A 27,584-nucleotide genomic window follows, 5' to 3' on the forward strand; every position below is an offset into this window, starting at 1 on the left:
GTCTCTTTCTAACTTGTCCAGAAAGAAAAGGACATTCAACCTGCATTCTTACACATGGCTGCAAGTTTCAAGAATTTTGGAATACAAGCATTGAGTAGCCGGCATACAGTTTTCAAAGGTATTTATAGAAAATTATGCAATAACATCCTTTCTTTCGAATATAGTCGCATTGTGTTAACATAGAAGTTTATGTTTTGTTTTAATCGATTTTATAAGAAATTTGAGTAGTTAAAAAATAGTTGCTGAACAAAAAAATTTATTAGAGGTTACGTGATTAAAAGTTATGTTCCTTTTGCAGCATTACTAAATAGTAGACGATTGGGAACAATGTCTCAATCGCTGATTAAAGTACCCGATGTGGATATCGACGGGCATGGAAGATTTAAATACATTTTAATCAACGTTTACGACGATACGAATAATGTGAGCAAAACCATCGTCAGAGGTTATGCCAGAGCACAGTGGCACTGTGAGTATTCATGACGAATATTTATATTAATATATCAGGGTAAACTAGGGTAAAAGAAATTGTGCATCAACAATTGTACACAAAAATTTTATTTAGTTGTAAATTACTTATAAGTTATATAGCATTAGGCTAAAGTTTCACATATATTCTTACATCGTGATATTGAATTAATTTGCTATTTACAATGATAAAGATACAGTCTGTACAGCTTTACACATTGATTATCATAAAAGACCTGTTGAATTTATTTATCCTACAAGGTATAATAATACTTGTAATATTTATTTAAGTACTCGACACATTTATTTCAAAATAAGTAAGAATCGAATTTGACAGTACGAGACATTTTCCATCTAAAAAAATAGATTTTGAGATTTTCTGTACTCTTGATCGATCTGTATGATTGATTTTTCTCCTTTAAGTACACGAAACTTGTATGTTATGAAATATGATTTTCATCTTGAATAATTAAAAGGGCAGTATGACACTTTCGTCTTAGGAATAAGGTAAGTAGGAACTGCATAATTGTAGTTGCATTTTTAATTGCATCAAAATATGCTTGATTCAGTTCAGTAATACATTGACTGCCACGGTAAAACAACATTTATAAAGGAGCTGGATTACTTAATTCTGAAATTTAAGCTTCTAATGTGTTATCTTACATTATTGGTACAATAATAACATTATTTGAAATTTTTAACTGCTTTGTTCTAATTGTATTAAATTTGAGGGATCACTGGTAACTCTCCTGGCAGTCAATGCAATGAGAATAAACGTTCAGTCGATGAAGGAAGAAAAATCGATACTCGAGTTGGTTTTTAGAGTTTGACCAAAATTTAAAATACTCTTAAAAATCACACAATTTCCCCAATTTTTTGTTTTCTTCCTCAAAAGTCTTAAACATCATTTTGACAATGTATCGTCGCGAGTCCCTCTCGATTTTCTGTCGATGACAGAAAGAAAACGTCATAGGCAACTTTTCCAAGCATTCCATATCTCTCCCGTTACTAAGAAGCTCTTCTGAAGCAACACCATGCTCTTTGTATATTGAATCCCAATTTGCAATTCTTGTGGTTCGTGTTCTTCACGTTTTTTGCTCCAATATTGTTTCTGTTCGATGATCGCGATGACGTTTCAATCGTTTGCACCTGCCCTCAGGTGCTGTCGCCCTCTTCGCAGTGTTCTATCAGATCCACGTCGACATCCTTTGATTCCTTCAGTTTCTCCTTAATTGGCTCCAGTTTGCTGCTTTTGTACTTGTGTCCGTTATCTTCTTGTTTCTCCATACCGTCTGTCATTTCCTCATAAGTCTTTCCATAATTCGCCGAAAGTTTCTCCGGATCTCTGATCGGAGAGGGAAAGCCGACCAGATCTGGGTCCGTGTTGCTGTGCATCAACGTGAACGGCAACTTTAGGGATACTTCACCACCCATTGCCGACATTAGCAATTTTACCTGCGCAAAATCGATTACGATACGTTTAGTTTAAAATAATTATAAATTTTAAAGAGAGGTGCACGATATAAATGGAGGAAGGCTCTCTCGAAATTCCAGAATCTTTGAAATTCGGAGACAAGCTTCTCCTCCCTCCACGCTTATTCATAGCCAAAGGATTAGAGCAAGTTACCTTCACGTAATACGAAACGTATATCGCGAAAACGTTTCTGTCGTCTGGACCGTTTCCAGGGCAGACGACTGTCGAGGCCAACGTAGCCCCTGCCTTCATGTAACTATCCTCCAAAGCGATCCAATTTTTCGTCGAACCTTTTATGGGTCTGAGAGTGTAGCTTTTGCTCAACGATGTCCCGGGACTTATCGGACAACCTTCTTGCGACGACAGCAAAGCCACCACGTTTTTGAATTTGCCGTTGCTGAACATGCATACGTCTACGTGTTGCACGATGAAAACCTGCGGAATAATCGTGTGTGATCAGTTTCACGGTATCGCGACCAAGTTCTAGGCGGAAACGGTAGAATTCAATTAGCCGTATCGAGTATTTCGAACTCGTCCCGTGCACACAAAAGTTGAGAGTTTGTTTTAGTTCGTTGTGCTCGTAGTTTTGAATCGCTTTAGCTCGAGGGTGCATTTAATTTAATCTTATTTGGAAAGCTTGGTCGGGAGCGAAGCATGTAACTAAGGAATTGGGAAAATTGGTCTGTGAGGAGATTTCGATTAAATTATCTGCCGAGGTTCGCGGTCTTTTTTCTACTTGTTTGTCTTATTATGAACGAAATACGGCGATATTAACTTATATTCTATAATATAAAAGCGAAGTATGCGTTAATAATTTAACGACCAGATCGTAACTCTGTTTTTGATAGAGTGACTTTTTATAGCGTCAAGTTGATAATTTCATATCACGACAGTTAATCTTCTTTTATGATATAAAAAGGGATATAGAATTAGAAGCGTAATTTGAACTTCTCACGAACGTTCTTCGCGAAACATTGAGAAACGCGATAGTTAAGTCAAGATAAAGCTGCAACGTTTCCGGTTCTGCTTTAAGCATGATACGTAGCCGGATTACACGAGCATGTTCGGAGAATTAAATTTTGCGCGGCTTTAATACTCCCCGAGATCGCGACTGCCAGTGTTCCCAACGAATTGCTTAAACGTGTTCGCTGATAAGAGCATCTTGGTTATTTAATCGTACCTCCCTGTCCTTTACTTTTAACAATTAGATTCGGTTTAAGGGTATATTTGCTTCAAGTCGAGCGGACCAGCTTCTTGCTTAATTAAAGTCGTGTTCGCGATTACAATCGCCGCTCACTGATCACACGTATAAAATTCGCTGGCAGTTTACTATTTTTCGTGAATTTTTTAATGCAGAAATTGGGGGAATTTATCCGCATGACGGAGCGCCGATACGAAGCAGAAAAAGCAGCGAGTAATAGAATTGTAGCCGTAGCGTTTCGCGTATCAAAATTTAATGCTTCAGCTTTCACGAGCGATGCAGTGTACCTATCTACACGATACGTTTCGCGACAGCAGCTGCAGCTCACCTTGATCCTTCTCACGGATTTACTGCTGTTGTTATTGACGTTGACTTGGACCGTGATTGAATCTCCGTGAGCATAAATTGCGCGATCCAGTTTGGCTTCCAAACCGACACGACCATCGCTCAGCAGAAATGGTTTTTCTACCGCGGCGTGTGGTACCGCATTCTCTGAAATCGTACATTCGACAAATTACGACGATCTCTAGGGTGTCTTCGAATACTCTCGAGGAGAGAACTTATCACCTACGCGACACGTGCTTTTCCCAAACCAGCATTTTGTTCGACTCGAATCGAACTACTAGGACTAACAGTTCCACCATTTGTTATCGTCAGTGATTGACACTAATTCTCAATTTCCCAAGCTGTAACTGTTTCGCACATTTGATACTGCATTCGAAAAACGCTCGTGTAGGTATAATTTCTCTCAGCTATAAAAAAGAAGAGCTTACCTTCGTCTTCCGCGATCTCGTTCTCGGCGAACGTGACTCTCGTTTTGCAAGCTTGACTTCTCGAGCCAGGGGACGGGCTTTCGGATACCGGGACGCTGTAAACGCTGGTGGCTGGCAATGGTGGTTTCGTAGTTCGTTGTATTACGCGGATACCCATTCTGACGGTCGTTTTCCGATGCAGTTTCTCGTCTGCTCGCTCGGCTAAATTTCGCGTTGTGTACAATAGCGAAGTTCAGTAACTGACTGCAAAGTTATTTACGGAATTCCTACGCGATATGAGTACCGAACGGAGACCTCCCAGCCCTCGCAATTGAAATTTAAAGCGATCCCTTCTATCACCGAGTTCGTTTCGAAATTCTGCTGTCGTTAAGCATTAAGTATGTAAGACTGGCTTAATTTAACGTCGCTCGAGTAACTCGTAAAGAAGTAGTTTAAAATTTATGCGATGAAAATGCGAACGAGCGTAAAATTAAATTGAAATTGTTGTTGCGTCGGTGACACGTCGAACTCGAGGAAGAAGTTCCGTATAAATTAACATCGATTCGATTCACTTACCTACGTAAGCTCTGACGTCGTAACTGGTGCCTATAGGTGCCCCATTGTATTCCTTCGCAGGCACCAATTGCACCGATGGGGGTGCTAAAGGCGTGATTTCCATGGTGAACGCGTGAGCGTTGGAACCTAATCTCTTCACTAACGCCTCCTGAAACAGGAGATCAAAACGTTATATTAAAACGGGGATTCCCAAGTGCGAGTTCCGAGATGAATCGCGTCAAATATTTAAATATAGAAGATGTGAAGGCCTCATTTTTCTAAAATATGCATCACGAATGAATTTTAGACTTCGAATATTGTAAGCACCGAATTTCGTGCTTAGTTTCATTATTCTGCGTCGATTGTGAAAGCGTTCAAACGATTGGAAATAATTATTATTGGTTAAGACGAGACCCTTGCTCGCCCTTTTCAACCGTTTCCTCTGGTTCTCGAAACACAAGGGAATATTGTTCGAGGACAGAAAGGAAAGTAAGCCTTGAACGTGTCACGAAATTATCGTTTCGTACGGAAACCTCGAAGACCTTTGACTCGGTTGCTCGATATCGCGCTACACGTAGCTCGAAATCTCTGTTAATTAACATTCGATGTAGATAGGTGTAATCCTGGCCGCTAATTTGCCTGTAAATCCTCTATCGACCGGTTAAGCGGTACAAATTTCCGTGAATCGATCTGTCAACGCGTAATGAACCAATCAACCGTATTGCTTTTGCGTGAGCCGTAGAATCTCTCTAAATGGGAATGAAATGATCTTTAGATCCGCGGGATTGAACGCGTAGGTAATTTCTGCATCGATGCGAGAAACCATCAGGCTTATGGATACTGAGATTTGCCTTATCGATATTGGTTTTTCATTTACAGCCATGAACGACCGCGTTTCTCTATATTCTCGCTTTTTCGTAACATTAATACCCTGATAACGGCATTATATGCGATGATCGACTATTTCGTTGTAATTGGCAATATTTTTGCAATCGAATAGCGTTAAGAGCGACAACCGCAATTACCAGAGAAACGTTCGCACGGTGGTGGTAGTCGCTGGTCCTCTACCTCAACGGTTAATAAGACAAATTTTTTTCTCGTATCTCGTTTAATCCTTTGGACGAGGTATCTCGCGATTCTCTGTTCGTCGGTGGTTGCAACTCGGTGGGAAAAAGAAGCGAGAAACTTTCCTCGAATTAAGAACATCATTTTCGTTTTATTGGAGAACTACAGCGAAAACAGATTTCCACGAAGAAACGAGATCTCGTAAGAGACGACTGCTTCTTGCGAGACCTTTGTGGATTCTTAGAAATACATCTTCTGAAAAAAAACGTTGAACGTACCATTCTTTACCGTGTGCTTATCCGTGTAATAATAAGCTGTAATTAATCGTAGTTTCATCTACACGGGTTAGAGGAATTGAAGAATTTTCGAATTTACCTGTTAATAGCATCAAGAGATATAATGAAAGTATGTAAAATCAAACGGCCGTCATGCCTTACTGTTCTTTCGCGGCTACAAATCTACGTATGAATTATTCCGCGTGTCACGTGTCGCTTTCGCCACTGCAAAGGGATGTTTGTCCAGGCTTATCGCATAGCTAAGTGTCAAGCATTGTCGAGATACGGTATTGTTGTGTATCCGCATATATACGTCAGTTCAGTCGAACGGAATCGTAACATGGCGAAAAATATTCAATAGATGCTACCGAGTGAAAAGCTCTATTCATTCCCGCGGTAAACAGTGGTCGGTTGTTGCGGTACCGTATCGATGTTTTCCTGATGACACGTTCGTTTCAGAAGGTTCTATTCTGTTGTAACGCGATATGTAAGCTCGAAGTTAAATCAATATCCTAGACGAAGATGAACCGTAATTTCCGTTAATCGTATCGGTTATACGTTTGCGCAGGAAACGCACCCTTGAGTTTCTCACATTTCTGGAGTTCTCGAATTGGTAGCTGATTCCGTTAATCGATCACGTTAACTCCGCGACACTCGTCGCGTTAAGATTTATATACAGGAGTTCACAATGAGTACCGCTTCGGCTTTATGTTTCGTAAGTGCTGACAGAAATTTCAGTTCCGCTCTAATAAATTCGTCGGAAAAATCCTTTCGCGCCGTTTCGTGGGAGTCCTTGAGGATCTCGAAAAGAACCGCGAGAATTGCGAAATTGGACTCTGGCGCACTGTGCAATTTAATTCTCGAAAACGGCGCGGCAAAAATAAAATAAAATAGAATAAAATAAAAAAGAAAGGAAGAGAAAAAAGGAGAAAGAAAACGTAAAAGCGAACGGCGCGTATCAAAGGGATTTATTCATGCAGGTGCACAAGATCTTTTTCTATTAAGAAATATTCTTTGAAGATAGGCGCGACCAACGATGCGTAAGATTTATACTCGATACCTTTACGACGCGAACGCCGTGCCTTTGATGGCATAAAGAGATGAGCCGGAGACGTCGAAGGGTCTTCGGGACAAAATGCTGTTCCACTTTTATTGGATTTTTCGCTTTCCTTTTGCCACGTGATCGCGATTGATCGTTTCAAACGGACAGACGTAAAATAACGTCTTCCATTTTTCTATACGAAATCTTTTCACCTTGTTTATGATGTTTCAGTTATCGAAGCGGCGCGAACGGATACAAACGTTTGCCAAAAGTCGCGCGTTGACATCTATTTTCGTATTTTTTCGCTGTAGGCGAACAGCTGAATCAACGTGCTGGAAGCTTGCGTTAAATACGAGCGTTTCTACGATAGACCTAATGTTTCTATATGTTGAGAAGCAACTCGTAACCAACGTAAATGAGAAGTTGGACGAACTTTCAAGGACAGCAAACGAACACGTTAGGGTTGTTAAAGAAAAGTATTTGATAGATGCTGAAAGCCCAGAAAAGTTTCGTCGCAGAAAGTTTTCGGCCATAAGTTTTGATATTTCGTAAGCGGATAACTTTCGCGCCAGCTTTGGAAAAGTTCCGTTTGCCGTTAACTCGGTATTTCTACCTTTGGCGAAGTAGTGGCCGGGTGAATTCTCGTACGACACGCGGCCAATTTTCCACGAAGAATTTGGAATTCAGTTCTATTTGACTTTGCCTTCGACACGGCTGATCGATTAGGAATGCGATTGAAAGGTCGAAGAAAAAAACTGCTCCTCTTTTATGTTTGCGTAATGTGCATGGTGATTGTTATCGATGGGAGTCGATCGTGACCCGTACTTAGAAAACGCATCTGGTATTCAAATCACTATTTTCAGAATAACATCTAGAGAGACATTACAGAGCTTATAAGATGTTTACAAAAAGAAACCTGAAATAATAACAGTTATTTCTGTTTGAATGTTCTGTCACGATTTAATGGAACATTTTATCTACAGTTTCTATATTTTCAGGCATCAATGTCTAGTTGATATGTTTCAAATAAATTTCACATAGTTTCAAATTTATCTGTCGAAATTTCATGTTGTCGGTTTAGAGTTTCGTAAGTCTCTATGTTCTAAGTCCTAAGTATTTGCCCAAATAGGAATCTCTTCCTCTTCGAACGCTCCCTTTATTCTACACCATTTAAATCCGTGACTCGTAAAATTGGATAGCAAGTCGTTTGAAGGATTTGTCAAGGGCTTCCCTGTGAATCGGGCATCAACGCACGTACAGAGCGTTTCAGGAAGAAATAACCAAATTTGAAAACTGTAAGGTTGAACACGCGCGATACCACGTATGTTATTCAGGCAACACTTGCCACGGTGAGATGCTCGTGTCGAGGATATAGAGGCCAGGGTCATCCGGTGCACAGGATCGAACCTGGTTGCGTCACGCTGCGCGATTCGAAGTCCTTTTCAAAGAAAAACGAAATCTGGTATCATTAATGGGTATCATTAAGTCGAAGCACCGTTCGTTTCTGTTATTTCTTTTTCCAAATATCTCACGATTCGAGAATTAATATCGTGCGATACTCGTCAGAGCTATTTTTGATTCCCTTAAAAATATCCTGCGGTATAAATATGCAACGCTTCTTAATATTCAACCATTTTTCCGTATCGCATTTGCATCGTCGTGTGACTATAAAAGGAGAAACAAGACGAAAACCGTGTCGTATCGCGATGAAATAGTTTTCCTCTGCGTCACATCGCGGGAGATGACATCTTTCTGTCGGAGGAATTTTGTGCCCATCAATGGCTGGCGGACATCCACGACGAGCGCACAGGGCGTTCAAAATCTAGAGGTAATTTCATAAGTAACCGTTTACGAGGTGCACAATGTTGAGTCGGAAGTGGTGGTCTACAAACATAAAATTGTTTACACGAGTGTCCCCTTTTACGAACTATCGAATAGCTGTAAACAGCAAGAAAATTATTTGACGAATTCATCGTATGTTTTCGTGCTGCTTGGAAAATATTCAGCTATTTTTTTACTTCTTTTGAATATCCTATCTTCTCTCCATTTCATGAAAAGCTCATCTCAGGAAATAAAAGTGGGACAACGGAGGAGATATCCTATTGACGGGATAATATCGAATCACGCGTTCTTTTTATCGCGAATTTCCTCTCCGGCCGGAAATAAATGTATTTAGTCAGATGTTAATTGAGAGTCTGTTGAAATAATATCTAAGGTACTGCTGACATTTACCTTTAAACGTCAGACATTTGTGCTTTAAACGAATAAAACGTATAGTTTGAAAATTCAGAGCACATGAATCTAACATACTTAAACGGAAGAACTTCCGACGAGAATCTACTCGCTATTCAGTAGATAAGGTCGAAATATCGAAGAATTCTCAGACGAGCATTATTCTTCGATCGGCGATCACTGATGCAACCTTCGTTTCAATTTATCGTCGATACGTAATTCATCGATGGAATGAATAATAAATCGCCAGCCAGGGTAGTTGGCGTAAAATATCCAGGAAAAGGGAGTAGACTGATAAATAATTTCCGAGTTGCACCGGGCGACCTGACTACAGGTCATAATTAATGCCAAGGCTACCTTGGCATAACCCCCAAAATTCTGGCTACAGGATTTCGCTCGATAAACGTTGGAACGTGTCTATCTTTTTTTCAAACAAATTACAGTAATTTTGTTGACTTTTCTTCGAATAAAGTTGAAGTGACTTTGTGAAACTTGTTGCCTTTGCCCGAAAGTCTGACTGTATCTTCAATTCGTGAATACTTTTACGCGGATACAATCGAAGCAGAATAAACTGCAAGGAACGGCGCGATACCGATCACCAACGAGATTCGACATTAGAAAAGAAATATTTAACAACGCCGTTTCGCGTGGTTATCGTTACAGCTACTTCTCAGTGATTATTGTACTGCCAAATTGTTATCGTTCGCCGTTCTAAAACCGACGGCCGTGTCGTTCTCCGTTTCAATTACCGAAACGTTCCATCCCGGTGTCTTCCCCCTAAGATAAACTTAAAGCATTCTAGAGACACGTTCCCCTGTTGTTACGCAAATTCGTGAAACGGCGGGTGTAGATAGACGCGACGACAGGCATCGTTTCAAGGGGATTTTCAGAAGCCGAACAGTTCCGTGAGAAAAAATAGCTAACTCGAGCCGAAGGAGAAGCGTAGAGACTCTTTGAAATGTTTCTTTTTATCGTTGCGTAACGTTTATTGCTATCTCGGCCAGACGAACGAACCATCGCGACCGGGTCTTATCGCGATATTGTTTTGCATCTCGTTGAATTACATCCGGGGTTTCTTTGTCGTCTCGATCGAATTTCATTCGTCTCCGCGGTGAAATTAAGTTTCTCTCGCTCGAAATTCTATTCATATTTCCTGAATTGTCCACGTTGTCCAAGGATTGTCGGAGTTTACGAGTTGTTTGCGTTCGGAGAGCCGTTTCTTTCCTTTCCGAGGCATCTTGGTTCCTTCTGTCGCAGTTCCCGATGGCTTTTGCCCTCGACTATCCTGCTTCTTTCCATTCTCCTCGCGGAACGAACGCACCAGACTTTAACTTCCATCCATTTCAATTACCCACGTTTCCGTTTCGTACACACGGAGATCCTGGTGCTTACCGTACACTCTTCGGTTGCGTCTCTACGATTTATCCGCGAAATTACGATCCTCTCCGCAAATGATCGCGTTCCGTGGTTGCGGCTTTCTTCGAGCGTCGGTAATCAGCTTTGCTTTCTCGGTAAACGAACCGTACTTTCGCGCGTGAATCAAGGCGATCGGTAATTAAACCTCACCTACGAAACGGAGTGATTTTAGACAGTCTACTCAAAGATTTCGAAGACTCGAAAATGGAAAGGCTTTTACACGCGACAGTTTCTTTAAATTTCAAATTCAGTTGTATCGAAGCTCCATCGCTATCCTCATCTTGTCGGAAGGATAAATTGACTGCCAGCGAAATGACTGTGAATGCGCTGCCAGCGAGATTCGATGCCATAAACGTTCATTTACGGCGCAGATATTGTCCAACGATATTGTCTGCGATATACGAATTTTATGGTGTGTAACCATAACCGCTTATCGTATACGTACAACGTTTCGCGACAAACGACTATAGTCATCTCTAGTAGCGATGGGGGTTACATATCTCTTCTGGTATCTTTCACGATTTGACTTTTTCTCGTGCGTCTACTATTTTCCATGTTTAGCGAAATGTTTTAGAAACAGCTGGTGTTAGAATGTTGGACGAGAAGCAAGAGAACAGAGAAAAGAGGGTTTGCCAGTGGAACGGTTCGATGCACGTTGTTCGGTGACGTGGCGCGTATCAGTTACGAGGCTTACGACCTATATAATACGCGTCCCGTATTTCATAAGCTTAATGCCTCATTTCCGAACGGATCAACGATCTATCAGATCCCTTAACGCCTTGTTCGCTCGAGCCTTACACGGTTTGCTGACCGCTGTAACGAGCCGATCGCATGTTATCGACTCTTCGCGGAAATGAAACGAGTCCGCTACGTTTCAACATCTACGCAGATAATTATTCTTTTTGTCCTTCTTCTCGATTTCTTTCTAACAGCGATTAAAAATTACTTTAGATTTGACAATTTACGTAATCTAACGCTAACCCTACTGAACGTGCAGCAACTGTACGGACGTGAATAATCCAACCCAGCACAATCCGAGGTTGCATAGCTGTTAGAAAAACTAGAAGTTCGATAGCTCGCCATTCGCGTGATTTCATGGCGTAATACGATTACAAGTGTGTACAGGTTCGAGAGTTTGTAACGTAATTTGATGAAACCCAATCTATGTGATTGCATGGCGATTAAAACGAGTAGAGATTCGAAGGCTCACGATTTATGTGATTTCATGGACGAAATATGATTAAATACGAGGGTAGAGCCGAACGTTCGTAACCTAGACCGATCCAATCCATGTGATTGCAATGTCGATTAAAAACATGTATTCGAAAGCTTGCAATTCACGTGATTTCGTAGCAAAGCGCGAATCGATGTACTTTCGAAAGTTTACAACTCGAATAATTCCATAACGCAGCGTATCGAGACAAGGGATTAATTTCTGTCACGGATGCAGAAGCAAACTGTGGGATCTTTCTGCACTCTCGAAGAAGCCTATTCGTCTGAGTGCTTCTTCCGGTTTTACGGTCGGTTAAGCGTCCCTCGTGAAAGAAAGTAAGAAAGAGGAAAGGAGAAAGAACGTCCGCTACAATCGAACAAGTGTAAGAGTAAACGCGTGTTCTGAAAATTGATAAATAATTGTCGGTGAAAGCGTAAGATTGCACGTTTGACATATTTCCGAGTGAATTAACGAAGCTGCGCGACTGCCGTGTATTTTACGCAACGACATGGAAGCGTAAGGTCGTAATCAATTAATGGAATAAGCCAGTCGCGACTTGACGATCAATTTCGTGCTCCGGTAATTAGAAACTTACGTACGCAGGGCCGATTGCAAATTACATTAACGTGCTACGTTTGCTTCCTCGAGCGTGAAACTCGTAGGATAAAATCGGTATACGGCTGCCTTCGCAAAATACGCTCGTCAAACAATTTTTAACGCGAAATTCCATATCGGCGAGGAATTAATCGTAGATTTTAGTGTTACGGTGTTTGTTCGTACGCTTTGCTTGCGGAAACAATAAACGACTACGTCGTCAACTGCATTCCGAATACGGCAATGAAATTCTTTCAAATATTAAACACTTCATTTAGAGAGAAGTGTACTAGTCGTAGTACAAACGCGCACTCAAAGGGGTTAATTACGTGTACAGACCTGCAAAGGCGTCGCCTCCTGGTGATCAGCCCCGGAATACGGAGGGTACAATTGAGCTAGGCACATAACAGCCTCGTTGCAGAATTTCAGTCCCATTACCTCTTCATCCTCTCTACCGTAGCGAAAAGTCAACGTGATTTGTCCGTACACCTGAAACGTTCGATGCGACGACTAATTAGTAAATAGGAAAACAAATAATTACGACCGTGTTCGTTAGCGCTTCATGGACATTATCTCTGTACTCGTTAAATCTACCGTCCAATTATTCGATGCTTCGATAACAGAATTGCCCGAGCCGATTGATAATTCGCGATAGCAAGTTTCCTGGAAGCTATAATTTTTCGACTCGAACAAGAATATATTCACGTAATGAATATTGCTTCACGAAGAAATTGTTTCGTGGTAAAATATTATTTTTTCCCCGGAGTTCATAGGTTCCGAGGGGGATTATTTATACCGTGGAAAGTAGAGAAAATTAAGGGAGATTCGAACAAAGTAACGTCGTTGAAAGTAACATCGACGAACGATGTTTTGTTAAAACGGCTTGGGTTAGTAGAAAGACTTTGCACTAAAAAAAACATCCTTTCAGTTCTTGTGGACATAAAAATACGAAAAAAAGGTACTTGGAACTTTTACCGCGGAAACTGTTATTCTTTTGACGCGCAGCTGTAGAAGGTGACCGTAGAACGCTTAAACTTTTTCTTGAAAGATCTTACAAGACTCCGGCGTCTTTATGAAAAAACACCTGCAGTTCAACAGTCTCGTAATACTTTTCATCTTATTGTAGAACGATATCATTCTAACGAAAGGAGGTAAGGAATTTGAAAAGTTGTAAAAAGGATCAGGCTGTAGCTTAGACCTCTCGACTCACCCTTTTGTCTTGCAAGTAGTCAGGGTCAACCAATAGCACGCCCTGCAGTTTATCAATCTTCGACTCGCTCACGATCAAATCTCTGCTCGCCAAGTAAAGTGTGAGCTTGTTATTCGGCGATGATTTTTTGTATACCCTGTGCAACAAAACGATTATTGTTTCATCGATCGCCCAAAGATTAAAACGGACGGAGTTGGAATAGTATACCGAACGCGTATCGTGTTCGATCGCAGCAGCGTCGAATCGGGACGTCAATTACTTTCACGTCGATCGGAACAAAATTCTACCTTCGAGATACAATTTTCTAATAAAATTCTGATCTCGGACGAGTTAAAGTTCTCGTGTAAGGGATCGAAGTCTGGTTTTTTATCTGCACAAAATGTGATGCACAAAGGGATGCTTTGATCATTTTCGAGGCAACCCTCGATGATTAGAAGGACGCTGTTAATAATCCTATTGATCACCGTTAGCGGCACAGACAATCTCGACGCTGCTGATCGATGTAACACCGGATATTTATTCAACGGTTTAATCCGAAACCGCAGTGTGTTACGTTGCTCTGAATGCATTCCTGTCGGGGACACGGAACACTAAGCCGCCCCGTTCTACATCCTCTCTTCTCATCCTTGCTAAATTATCAGTCACGGTACGAGTTCCGTTTGCTCGTCACTGGAACTGCCTCGACAGTTTCCACTGTTCTACCGTAAATCCTCTCCTTTTCAAGAAATCTCACGTTTTAACGGAATTTCACGACGAGTTGTACGGATTCGGAGAACAAGGTAATTTTGATTCTTCTACGTTCCGGGTGTATCGATGGAAATTCAATATTTAACAATTTTTCAATAAAACGTTCTATTAGTACCGGATCAAATACACGTGTTTGAGATTAAAATTAATTGGAGGTACTCGAAAGTTATCGTTTCACTCTGGTTCTGCGATATTTGCAAATCGATACGTCGGAATCGAGGGTACTAACTTTTTCGTAAATAATTGAAGAGACTTTGATTACTTTAAGTTTGTCTCCTGTTCCGAGCATGTAATTCTATTTTTCTTCCATTTTACGTCACGGATGTCAATTTTCTTGTTTCTCGAGAATGTATTCGTTATCAAAGGGACAAAGATAGATAAATTTCGAAGCTTTCCGGCGCAACGAAGCAGCTCGTTGCGAGGCTTTTGTCGCTTGTTTACCGACTACGTTCGTTTATATTTCCGGAGATGACCGTAACGAGATTCGGTGCCGTGTAACCATCTCACTCGAGAAACTTTTCCTCGGACGCGTTCTTCCGAATGGGGGATGATCCACCTCCGCGTGTACACAACTTTCTTTCGAGCGTAACGAATCAATATTTTTTTTATCGCAAAACCGATAACCATAAAGAGTTGCCGCAAAAACTGTCGAGAGTTACCTTTGACTGCTGATCGAGTCCGATGCGCTGTCGATCGTGATCTCGACTTTTCTGAAACAGAAGGAAATTCAGCGTGAATCGCACTCGAACACGAAATTAAGAAGAAATTGGTCGACGATCTAGATAACTGAAAGCAGAGATTCGAATCTCGCACGGAACAATCCAATTCTATTCCCCGCTCGCTCACGGAATAGTCCTACGTCGTAAATGCTTTTCGACCGAGGGAAACGGAAACGAGATTCTGATGCTGTCCTCTAACCCTCGCGTCTACTTTCGAACAGTGCTTTTTATGTTACGGTAGAATTCCAGGATCGTAACTTTCGGGTTCGGTCAGCCCAGGAGCTCGTCTTGTCCTACGGTTATGATTTATTCAAGAACCTGTGACGGTAACAACGCTATAAATCACGAGCGACGTACCTGAAATTCTTTCGAGACCTTTTTGTCTCGAGGAATATCTGTATCGTTACTCCACGGTTTTCCATTCGGTTAATTAATGATTGTATATGCGTAGCTATTCTAAGAGGACGTTGATCCCCCTTTAGCCGCGCTAATGGTTCACACGTGGATAAACGAAACATGATAAGAGAAAATCGACTCATCCTTGACCCGATATCATCGCTCGCGAACTCGCAGGATTTCCAAGGCAAAGAAAACGAACGGACCCTCCTCGAAGCTTCGACTCATCTTTTTTTCTCCTCTTTTACGACTGGTTATTAGTTTTCCGAAACAGCCGCGCTTGGCTATAATTCGTCTTCCCTTTCGTTCTCTTCTAATCTTTCCTTTCCCCCTTTTCCAAGACAATTACTATACACGACAAACACGTTTATTTCACCTATAAATTTCAGCAGATGCCGTCTTACGCGATATTTATTCGCCTGTTCCCTGTAACGCGAACTACGCACGATAAACGCGCGAAAGAAGAACGAGTGATTTGAAGTAGGCAGATGATCGAGGGGAAAGTCACGTCGTTACGCATTATTGTTACTGCGCGAAGCTTGTAAATAGTAATAACCGTCATCAATTCGTCGACGTTTATTTCATTGGTCGAGAATCGTTAGAAGGACGTCGGTCAACGTAATAAAGGTACGATCAGTTATTTTTCGCGCCTGAACCCCAGTCCGCTACCGAACATTACCGGCACATTAATGGTATTATAGAAACTTTCGTTTCTTCTTTTCCCTCATTCAATTATCCAATCACGAGAACTGCGACGTCTTTGCTATTTTCTCGCGATAGTCCTGTTCTTTCGAGGACCAAGTTTCAGGAGAAACTTTTCAATAAATGCTGTTCGAACTCGTGAATCATTTCAAGTGTCCAAGCAAGAATCCCGCGTCATTCTTTACCGTTTTCAGCATCCAAGGAAACACCGCGTACCAAGTACCCGAGAAAATAGGAGGATAATGGAGTCTTCAAGCTAGCTAGCAGACAAGATGAAAAATGTTGTCGGTGGCCGGTCCGTACGTTCACGCGGACGCTCCCAGGATAATACGTTCGTGGATTTACGCAGTATAACCATAAATATCTCTGTTTCATCTAGAGTAACCTATATACGTGTAGATGAAAAAATAATCGAAAGAGAACCTTTGGATGAAATGTTCAATATCTTCTGTTCTGAAAATCGAGGTTCATGCTTTAGGATCTAACGCTCCAAATAGTATTGTATTCCGCTAAAATGACTCAATGCGGTTCAATGCGATTGAACTTGATGCGATCCAATACATCGCGACTCAAATGGATGCAGTTCAATTCGACATGATTTAATTCGAGGCTACTCGATTCAAAGCAGCCTACTTCGATACGATCCAATTCGACGCGGTCACGATCCAGATTGCAATTGCTGGCAGTTTTTCAATCGTTTTTAACAATAACGCTTGTTTACGAGTTGTCGGAGTCCGATATTTGCGTCGATAAACACTCGTGTCTGTGCACCGTACGCGGGTGTTCCGATGAAATTTCAAATTACACGCGATGCAATAAGGAAACTAATTGATACGTCGTTTCGTTAACGATTGGGAATCGTGGCAAGACTCTTTTCGTTAATTCCGGAATTAATATCCGCTGTTTGTCTTTATTTTGATTCCGTCGATTTTCATTAAACGTTTCTTTATGGTTCGCGGAGTAACTCGATAAATTAAACGAAAATGTATCAGCGCTGTTTACGAACACGCGAAGAATAATATCGCGCGGTTACGTCGTCGTTCACGCATATAATAAATGCATCGACGATGGAGCTGAATAAATTTGCCACAAAATCGGATCTGCGAATTCCTGTTTCATTTATCGAACGATACGGCTGCCAAAATACTTTCACAACGATGGACGATTATTTACGCAGTAAATGCACGCTGTGCCCAAACGCGAAATGCGTCAACGCAATTTCGATTAAATTAGTTTTCCGACAATAATTGTAAGCGGTGTTAACGTTATGCATGTTAGTTTCGTGATGTATCAGGCGAAACATTACAATTGCAAAATGAAACGATCGTTATCCCGAGTAATTATAATTATATCGCTCTGCATGCGTCCATTTTCATTACGATATTTAACGCGTTAATACGGCAGGGTACTTTCGAAACCATAAAACCAAGGATTTCATCGAATAAATTAACTATGCGAAATAGATTAATGATCTTTGCGGAGAGTCTACAGTTCTTAACGAGAACAAAAGGTTTTGCCTTAAGTATAATACCTTCGTTGATTTCTGTTGAGAGTCTTTTCTTGTTGTAGTTAAGACAAGGAGTCAAGAATAACGACGAGCGGAAAATGTCAGGTTACAAAGTAAGGATGTTTCTTAACAATTTTATTATAAAACAACGTTGTTGCGCGTTCAAAACGGTAAATTATTTAGCATCCGCTTTCAAACAGTTACTCCAAGTACTGAAACACGTTCGAGGAAATTATTTTTGCCTCGCATCAAATGACATTCGTTCCATACAAAATGAAGTGCATTTTTTATCGTTGTAAATGGGCTGCTTTTTTTTTACATAAACGTATTACCGTCGTTTCAGGGTTTTAACTGTAAATGAATAAACGAACAGAGGAAACCTAGTCGATTTTCCGGATGGATTTTTGGTATTTACAGAGAAACAAAGTACAAAAAGCTAGTTGATACAGGGACAAATTGCTGTTTTAGGTTCGTCAGTGTTACGTTCGAGTTCCGTGAAATTGAAACGCGCGAAATTCATGCGCGTCGGATGAAATAACATCGAATTGAATCGTATTTCTATTTCGCTATTTCGAAACAAGAATTGACGGTCTTAAACGGTCAGTTTCAACAGTCGATCTCAATCAACGTCAGTCTCGTTGTTTAAATTATTTAGTCACGCTCGGTTATCATCCGCGGAGGAACGTCTCCGTTAGCGAAAATCCGTTTGAACCTTTCTCGATCGAATCTACGAGCTCAATTTCCTGCCAACTTTCAATTTGTTCGCAGACTACTGGGCTGTCGGGGTGCGAATTAATTAGCCGGTCGTAATTAATCAGACGAGCATCTCCCGAAGACCGCGGTCGTTCACGAACCATCTGTTGCGAATTCGCGATCGTTATAATTTGTCCTCTTGTTCGTTGGAGACCGCGTAAAAAGCGAATACGTCGATGGTAGGAAACGTGTCGACGTTGGAAAATTTACGGGGCGAATATTCCGAAATGGTTCGAGAATGAACGATAGCGAATATTTTTCACGCTGTTCGTTTGTATCACGGTTGGCTCGCGTTGAAATTTAATGAACGACGTTTTCACCGAAGCAATTAATTTGTGGAAGAAACGCCGCTGGTGTTTTACGGTGTGCTTCGGAGCTAATGATGACGTTTACGAATTGCTTCGCGAGCTCGGACGAATTAAATTTACTTGCCAATTTTCGACAATTGGCATTGATTTAACCTTTGGTACAAAATAACAATTTTCGCGCGTTCCAGTTCAAATTTCGAACGAAATAGGTCGGATAATGGGTACGAGGGAAGTTCGCGATCAAAACACGTGTCATCCCCTCTCGTCGCAGATCGTATTTCTCGTTAAATCAAATTTATGACGAATCAAAGTCTATTCGTACAAACTGGGATTTCATGTGCCCTGCACGAATCCGGTTTCCTAGGCAGCGGAAAATGCCGCGCAAATTAATTAACCCAGTTAACGAACACTCCCTTTGCTCGCTCCGAAGATTTTCGAATTTTCATGGCAGACGCGCTTATCCCCTTTTTCATTTCACCGACGAGCATCGATCAATTGTTGTTTTAATTTAATATATTTGTCGATTATTCGATCGAACGAAAAAGGTGTTATATCGACTTGTAAAAATAAAACATGATTCTTTGGAAGATTCTACTTTTGTTAAAGTGTTAGGGTAAAGCATCAGAATCTCGGTTCCCTAGATATTTCAAATTTTTTTTTCACGAAATGTCCATTTTTATTGCACGTCCTGTATACCGTTACTACGGCGTTATCGATAAATATCGAGAACCTTGAAATATCGACGGTGTACATTGATCGTTCGAAGTTTCCGTTATAAAAAAGAACCCATGACTTCCGAAGCGATTTACGATGGTGACCGCACCCATACTAGTCGTTTGTCAACATGGAAAATGTGGCGATAGTGGTCGACAAATCCCGGGGAGACATAGAAAAGGCAATGAAAAAAAAAAACGAACGTTGACCGTATCATTAGGCTAATTGCGAAGCTCGAAGTCTATTTTTTCCGTTTCGCGCATCCGCTCTGTTGGACGCGGTTGCTTTTTATTATCGGAGGGAAGAATATTCTAGGAGGTTTTTGCCGCATGGCGCTAATCCGTTTTGCTCGTGGCGATATAGCGCGTGACTAGTGTGGAAGTCCGTGCAACGGAGAGCTGGCTCAACCGATCATGACAGTCGTAAAACGAGAGTCTAGTGTAGTCGATAACACAGAAGAAATTGCGTGCTCACCTGTCCGCTTGCGTGTTGGTTGGCTGCAGATGCGACAACGTGTGGCTCTGTTGCAATCTTTGGTCTAGGTTCTCCGACGAGAACCTTTCCTTCTTCTCGACTGTCTCCTGTGTTTCTTCCTGCGTCTCGTTGTCGGTGCTCCTTTTATTTTCCACCTACGATCACACGTCGCGCGATTATTTACGGTTATAAATACGCTAGTCGTTTGTTAGCTAATTTTGTACAGCTTGTATGCACATATTTCAGCATTTCGTTCCGGGCATAATTTATGTGCATTAATTTGAATAATTCAATTAAGCTGCAACGAAATCCTCGTGCACATTTTTCTGCCGCGGTATATGAAATTTTAATGCGAGATTGGGGTACGTTTTTGAATATGCGTTGCTTTCTGGGGAGCCGTTAGTGCTTCGAGTGGTATCGCATTACTTGCGCAAGGTATCAAACGAGAAGATTAAACTGAAAAGATCGTATACCGAATAATTGCAATTATGAATGTGCTGTATAATATGCGTGCGTTCACTGTGGCAGAGTAATCGGTAGTTCCAGCTCTACGGCATTATATTACTTATTAGTATTATGTTACTCAAGCAAGGTGGAACGCTTAAATTGAAAAATGAAACGATCGTTTCTGAATAATTGCAATTATAACGCGCCATGCGACCTTCTTCACTGCGACGTTCAAAGTACGTTTCTCATTTCTCGTTCTACATCTGTCTAATAAAAGAACGTAATCGTCCCCCAGGTAAATTTCCATTCGTGCGAACGATTTTTCATCTAAAACCGCTTTTTACGAGAGAAAATCGTACCGTAATCGGATAAAGAGGTACTCGATGTTCCGTGGAATCGGATGGTGCACCGGTCGCTTCCGGTTCCCCGTGTCTCTCCTCTTCAGCCATGTTCCTCTTGGTCTCCTCGCGGTGGCCACACAGGCCCAACAAACAATACAGAACCACGCACAAAACTGTTGCAAGCTATTTGACACTTAATCACTGTACGCGCATTCGGTGCTTGTTTTCAGCCGAACTTTCGGCTTCCCACGTTCATAGGTAATTGCATGTTTTGTCGCATCGCAACCAGCTGTTTTCCACTCACTCCAAATTCGCTTCCAGTTAACACACTTTTACTAGTTTACCGACGAACAATGGACGCGACGAATTTAATTTAACACACAGGTCAACACAAATTACTATATCGAATCATTAACAGTTCGATTGCCGTGGTAGAACGCGTTAAAGCACCAGTTGCACAAGGGTGACGACCTTCGCTTCCAAATTTTAAATTTCAATTCGGTGCATTCAAGCCTGAGGATCTTCTGAAACCTAGAGAAAATTTGGACTGAGAAAACGCGATATCCTTCAGGACTTCGTTGAAACTTGGATTTAGTTCAGTTCGAGGAAACCCGAGGAGAATGTGGATTAATCGAGGATTGAATCCTCGGAAGATATTAATAATGGTACTCTTGTAATACTTTCGTACATAATTTTAGATTTTTATTCTATCAGTTTTCATCGTTTTATCGGTCGTGACAAGTCGGAAAGGTCGAAGGCTGCTTTATGGGATAAAGTTCCCCTTCTAATCGCCGATGAGAAGTTACTTAGATGCGAATCGATCGTGAAGGTAATAGGAGCTCCCTCTCTGTCGTTCATCCGATAATCTCGATCCAGTTCGAACGCCCCGTCTCTCTCGGAGAAATTTTACCCTGTTCGGATCGATGAGAAAAAAATGGTTTAAAACTTAAACTTTTGATAAGGCGCTGTTTCTCAACCTTTTGATTATGCAGCGATTTTAAATGTCAAAAGGTGACGCGACGTCGTAGAAATGTCGTATCCGATATTGGAGAAAACCATTTTACGAGTGTATATCTAATATCCCTCCGGGTTCGGAAACACTTTTTACACCTTCGAGGAAATAAGGGGTTCAAACTGTCATGCGATATCAGGTATCAGAGATCGCGCTTCGCTTTACTATCGCCATTTGTTCCACGCGGAATTAAAAAGCGTTCTGTCAGGTCACGTATAGCGTCGTTCAAAAGTTTCGAATTTCCAAATTCCAAGTTCCGAAATTTCTGAAAGCTACGCAGTGCCCGATGTAGGACGTTGATACCGTTAGCGAAGTTAGGGAACATGACCTGTTCCGAACAAAAGTTCTGGTTAAGCCAATGATCGAATCGCTGCGAAATCGAGCATTTTTTTGCCTTTTGTTTTAAAAGCCTAGTAATTCCTCACGCTACGGTAGGTTTCAGAAAGGGCATGAAATTGAATGTAGCATACCGGACACCTCCTTTCGTGCAGGAATTTGTTTTTGCGCGTCTAGACGTATCCGATTATCTACCTGTCAGTCACGATTACTCCACGCTATAATTCATCTTCATTCTCAATTTTCGTACGATATCGAACGACGTTAGTCATAGGCGACGAGTATACAAAATTAATAGATCGGGACAGCAATAATTCATCCTATATTCTAGATTCCCTTTTATTTTCACTTTAAATCATTCTTTCACGTATCGACATCTCGATGAATAAATACAACCCGAATTATTTCGTTGGAAATATAAGCTAGAATTTCTGAATAAACTTTCTCGCGGCCGGAACAATAGGATAAAGAACTTATATCGAACAGGAGATACTTTTAACGAATGTATGAACCATGATTTCTGTGTCGAGGATATTATTTAAAAATTAGATGTCTGGTCGATAAATTTAAGCTATTGCATACGTTCGATCTGGGTCACGGTTGACCCAGGTGCGCCATCCGAGGCTTAGTTTAACCAATAACACGAATTTAATGCAGTCAAATAACTGCGTAGTATTATTATTATATTATTAGAGGTATTGCATATTGAACGATCGATTCAAAACAAACACTATTTGATGACACAAATGCACGGCAAAGCCATAGCAATTTGGAGCTTAAAGCTTAGCCAAAATAGCTAATTAATTTCGGAATGAAAGCCACTTTTGGTTCGCTTATCACGAGATGAGCAGAATAGAAACAAAGCGATTGGTTAAGGAACGTGTTCCTTTCTGTATTTTCAGTACACTCTGGTCAGAAAAATTAGTCAGGTTGAAAAATGGAGTTGTCTTTCGGAATTCTTAGAGCTTATTTTGTGTCGAGCGTACAGTTTTATTACTGTTATAGAAAACAGAGAAACAAAACGCTAAACTGGTTCTTCAAAAGCGACTGAACAATGTGTAGAAATAAAAAGTGTTACGGGGAGCGAACTGGAATTTTTGCATCCAGAAGCCATGGCAATCTGTGCGCTCGTGGAAATCGACGCTCGCGGTTTCACCGATTTAATTGTCCCAGTCACCTGTTTTCCTCTCTGTTTGTCCTCTAAATTCGTTTCGACGTCGACGGAAATTAGCTAGCAACAATCGATTCGAGCCTCCGATAAGAATAAGCCATTGAAATTTTCGGAACGGAAGAAATGTATTTCGGAGTGGAAGAAATATATCGATTTACTCGTATGAAGAAGTAATTTCTCGTTCGATTACGAGCAAAGTCTCGTTGCGTAAACCCGCCGATATACTTCGCTGATTGTAAGCCGTTATTACATTGTCCTTTGCGTAAGTACACGTAATAACAGGTGTAATCGGTTGCGAAAGCCTATCTTGATTAACCGATTGTCAGGTAAACACATTCTCACACTAGCCTGTTAATTATCCGTCTGGCTCGCGTGATTGAGTTGCAATTATTGGACAACAGATTTTTACACGAAATGCGAAATATTGTGTCCGCTTCAAAAGCGAGTTAGCTGCAAAAGGGACATTAGGGAATAAAACTGTTTTAGAAAGTAATTAAACGTTATTCGACTAATTTTGTGTAGAGAAATCTGCATCAGAAGTTAGCGATAGAGTAGTTTCATATTAATCGTATAATTTGAATCGAAAAGCAGAAAAAAGTTGCATTAATTTGTGGAGGAAATACGAACTAATATCACGGAACAGGTTCGTATCGATACCTTTTGACGTACCTGGTTCGCGTTTCAGGAAGAACAGATAACTCTCCGAGGTTTTCCATTATTCAACGCGTTGTTCGAGACAGAGCGGACTAAAACCGGGCATCTTATTCTTATGGAGGCTTATGGGTGGTACACGAGCCGGAATACTCAGATCATAAACGAGATAAAGTAAATACACGATGATATACGAAGAGGGATTATTTAGACAGGAGGAGAATTAAGTTCGCGATGGCGAATTTGTTTGACGATTAATGTCGTAACATTTCTTTAAAATAAGGTTTCTTTTCAAGAATATTTTTTACATGTATTATAATCATGTCGCAATATGTTTCACCTTCATTTTCATGTTATTTCGACATGGTCGTACGAGCTGTTTAGCACATTTGTGAATATAGATTTTTCTGTAAGATCGACCGCTTCGTTCGATAAAAGAATAAAATTCAGACAAGAGAATTGTTTCGAGGAAAAGATACAGTTGGACGAAGTTTAACTCGGATAAATATCGATGAATATTTACTGAAACGTCTATTCTGTCGTGTCAAGGCTTTTCCAAAGACCTTGAATATTCTGTGCGAACAACTGAATATAATGTTAAACGTTCTGTGATATTTTTCGAAACCTTATACGTTTTCTCTTCGATTTTAACGGCGAACGAACATAAAATAGCAAGATCTGTCCGCGGTAAATCGAGAGGCTTTCTATCAACGATTGTTTATATAATAGAATACGGTATTTGCAATATAAGCTTGCATTTCTAAGTTTAGATTTACCGATACATTCTAAACTTCGAACAGAAATTCGCATAGAAATTCTTTCCATGAAAACGTTTGGTATTTTATGTCGCTCCTTCAATCTCTAGGTTCTTGTTTACATCCCTTGACTCCATCTTCAATTTTATTAAATAGGTCAAAGTGGTTTGAATCGTACAATCATGCCCGCCAATTACATTCGCGAGCAATGTCATGAATTATGAAAGAAAAAGAAGCGGAAAACGTGTATGCAAAATGATCGAAGAGCCCGTCAAATTCTTATAACTGGAAAACGTCTTTTTCCCGAAGGCGCTCATGAAAAATGGATGAGTATCGTGACTTATGGAATTTTATCTCGGTCGAAAAATCAAGTGGGTGTGTCTTTGATAATTTATCTGGACCGTAGTTCCAACATACTGGCAATAATTCAGCCTACTATCCCATAAAACGGATCACATACGCTTGGCTACGATTTCAGACGTTGCTTCTAATCTCTAGAGGCGTGTCTGGGAATTAGCTCGCGATTAACTTGCACACTTAGCATGAAAATCCAGCCAGTATTCGTTCTGGCACGCGTATGAGTTCATTAATGCTCTGATCTCAATGTAAACACGATAAATACACGAGTAACCTGAGCTCCTTTTAGGTGAAATTTCATCCGATTATGTCCGTAAATGTATTCCACCGGATTCGCGCTATATTGCCGTCTTTGCACAGGCTTCCGCGCATCCCAACTTTTAAAATTTCCAATTTAACAATTTGGACAATTTGAGAATGGTGTTCAAAAGTTTCCAGATATTAGGGAATTGATTAGCCAGTACACGAGCAGTCCTTTCGATAGCCACGCGCTTTATCGCATAGAGTAATCCGCAACGACAGAAGAAAATTTTCTCCGACCCAGTATATTATTGACTCCAAGAACTTCTCTTTTCTATAGCCTCATCAGTGGCAATATAACGAGTTTACTGTACGCGAGACAAAATTTGCATCGTAAGCGAACCTCGACGTAAAAGGGACGCGTAGCTAGGGCTGAATCGAGTTAAGACACCTATCCGTATTTCCATAGCATTCGGCCAGGGTTTGTTTTCATCGAAGATTAACAACGAGTATCTGCGATTCTCTCGCGAGTAACACCAGATCGACTTGGTGCACTGGCTTGTTTTACTTACGAGCACTGTGCACGCCACGCGAATAGCCAGATCACAACCGGGACCATAAACAAACGAATGCCTTTACGACACGGTGTTCACCTTTGCGCGAGAACAGACGAACGTCTTCCGTTCTATCACTTTGATCAAACCACAGTCTTCCGAATGAAATCCAACCGATCGAAACCTCGATACGATTTTCCCCTGTCAAGTCGTCGAAGATATCTCGATTCCTCGTTATCCGAATTTTTTGGACGATTCGAAAGAAACACGCGTGGATAAGTGCTTGCAAAACGTAGCAGATGAGCTGATAGATCGTCGCGGTCGATATTCGATAATCGATACAGATGGCAATGTTAAGGGAAAGCGATGTTTTCGAGGCGCGAAGATGGTCAGGGTCGCGAGCAAGTAGTATAACTGAACGGTATATCGGACGTCCGACGTCCAGCACGACTCGCCGACTACTGAGCGAACCGACGCAGGCGTCGAGGCACCTGTCGTCTTCTACTCGCTCTTATGCTGCGAAATATCTCGCTGTCGATTCGCTTGCTCGCTTTCGCGCGCGAATTCCTCGCATATTTCTACTTGTTGAAGCGTGTTTACTTAACGTGCTCGCTTTTTCCCTCGGTGACCCGCTTTTTTATCGAATCGAACCGATACTGGATCATCAATCATTCCGAGCTGCGTTTCTTGTCCTCGCGTCGATTCCACTTTTTAGTTACTTTCTTACCAAAGATACATCTATTCAAATGCATTTCTTCTATCCAGTATTACGTATATTCCTTAGTCGTACGTTTTCAATACTACGTTTCTTTGTTTCATTACTTTTTATTTGACTCGTTCTTATTGACACGCTATTACCAACATTTGTTACTTTCACTACTGTATTGTACACTTGCTATACGTTATATATTTTTTTCCTATCGATTCCGGTATCTTGCTCGTAATAAATAAGACACGAGATCCAATGAGATAGGTTTTTCGCTATATTTCGTATCGTATTACGCATCTAAAACGCTAGCAAAAAAGGTCGTAATAAACATGGCTCTCAAGTCTACTACTTTCAGATTTACGGAACCTCCTACACGATAAAAGGAATCGTAAAAATGGATACCAATGAATAGGCGGTGACGTAATGGATAAGGTAGCTGACTACGACACGAAACTTTCAGATTTGATTCCGGGTATCGGCAGTTTCTATTTTTCATGCCTTCCTATGGCATGAAATACTCTAGGGTATTCTATGATTCTATCGATTCTCGAAGCAAAACGTTGGAAGTTGAAGTAGACGCGTAGAAAGGAGATTATAGGAACTGGACTTTCGCAACAAAGAAATTCATGTAATATTTCGCTCTTTTCCATTCGGCGCTATTGAAGAAGCAGTTACGAGTGGTTATAGATTTCATGGCGAATAACGCGTGAGAATCTATCGCGTAAAGCTTGGTGAAGCGTGTACGACGCGTAGCAGTGATACAACGGGTAAATATCGAACGCGTAGAAATCTAATGTGTAGATACCTAGCGAGTAGCGGTACAACGCGTGGATACGTGTAACGATACAATATGCAGCAGCTTGATCACGCGACGCCACAATGTATGGTCAAACACGTGACCACACAACGCGTTGGCCATACAACATGGCTGTACAATGGGACGCGTAACAATGGATTCGATTAAATCAAATTTAATGTTAAGCTTAAGCGAACTCGATTAAATGATCATTCTCGAGTGTTACTCGTCCTTTCGCTTGTTCATTTCCAAGGATTTCATCGACCTCGAATAATTGTAAGTTTCGGTCGAAGAAAAGAGGGCGCTTAAGAAAGTTGGAGATCGCGTGTACGACGACTGTATCGTACGAACGAGACAGGAATATTATGCGAGCCTTTTTTTCCCAGGTTGCCATCCAC

The 27,584-nt window shown here is 41.0% G+C and overlaps 2 protein-coding genes across 2 annotated transcripts in view; one reads left to right on the forward strand and one right to left on the reverse strand.

The window, feature by feature from the left end:
• The first annotated feature begins 27 nt into the window (after window positions 1-27).
• Window positions 28-27,584, forward strand: part of LOC100883497 (sex-regulated protein janus-A) — a 31,846-nt gene continuing 4,289 nt past the window's right edge. The window contains exons 1-2 of the mRNA XM_003699868.3: window positions 28-118; window positions 299-469. Coding sequence (XP_003699916.1) covers window positions 55-118; window positions 299-469 — 235 coding nt within the window. The 5' untranslated portion in view covers window positions 28-54. The remainder of the gene's footprint in view (window positions 119-298; window positions 470-27,584) is intronic.
• LOC100883386 (phosrestin-2) lies at window positions 149-26,123 on the reverse strand. The gene is made up of 11 exons (XM_012290553.2): window positions 25,700-26,123; window positions 20,624-21,136; window positions 19,818-19,972; window positions 14,904-14,954; window positions 13,498-13,633; window positions 12,627-12,776; window positions 4,472-4,619; window positions 3,917-4,117; window positions 3,472-3,635; window positions 2,096-2,377; window positions 149-1,923 (listed from the first exon to the last, which is right to left on the reverse strand). Exons 2-11 carry the CDS (start codon window positions 20,711-20,713, stop codon window positions 1,624-1,626), a joined length of 1,677 nt encoding a protein of 558 aa, XP_012145943.1. The 5' UTR covers window positions 20,714-21,136; window positions 25,700-26,123; the 3' UTR covers window positions 149-1,623.

This window comes from Megachile rotundata, chromosome 4, assembly GCF_050947335.1.
Source record: "Megachile rotundata isolate GNS110a chromosome 4, iyMegRotu1, whole genome shotgun sequence".
Classification (NCBI taxonomy): domain Eukaryota; kingdom Metazoa; phylum Arthropoda; class Insecta; order Hymenoptera; family Megachilidae; genus Megachile; species Megachile rotundata.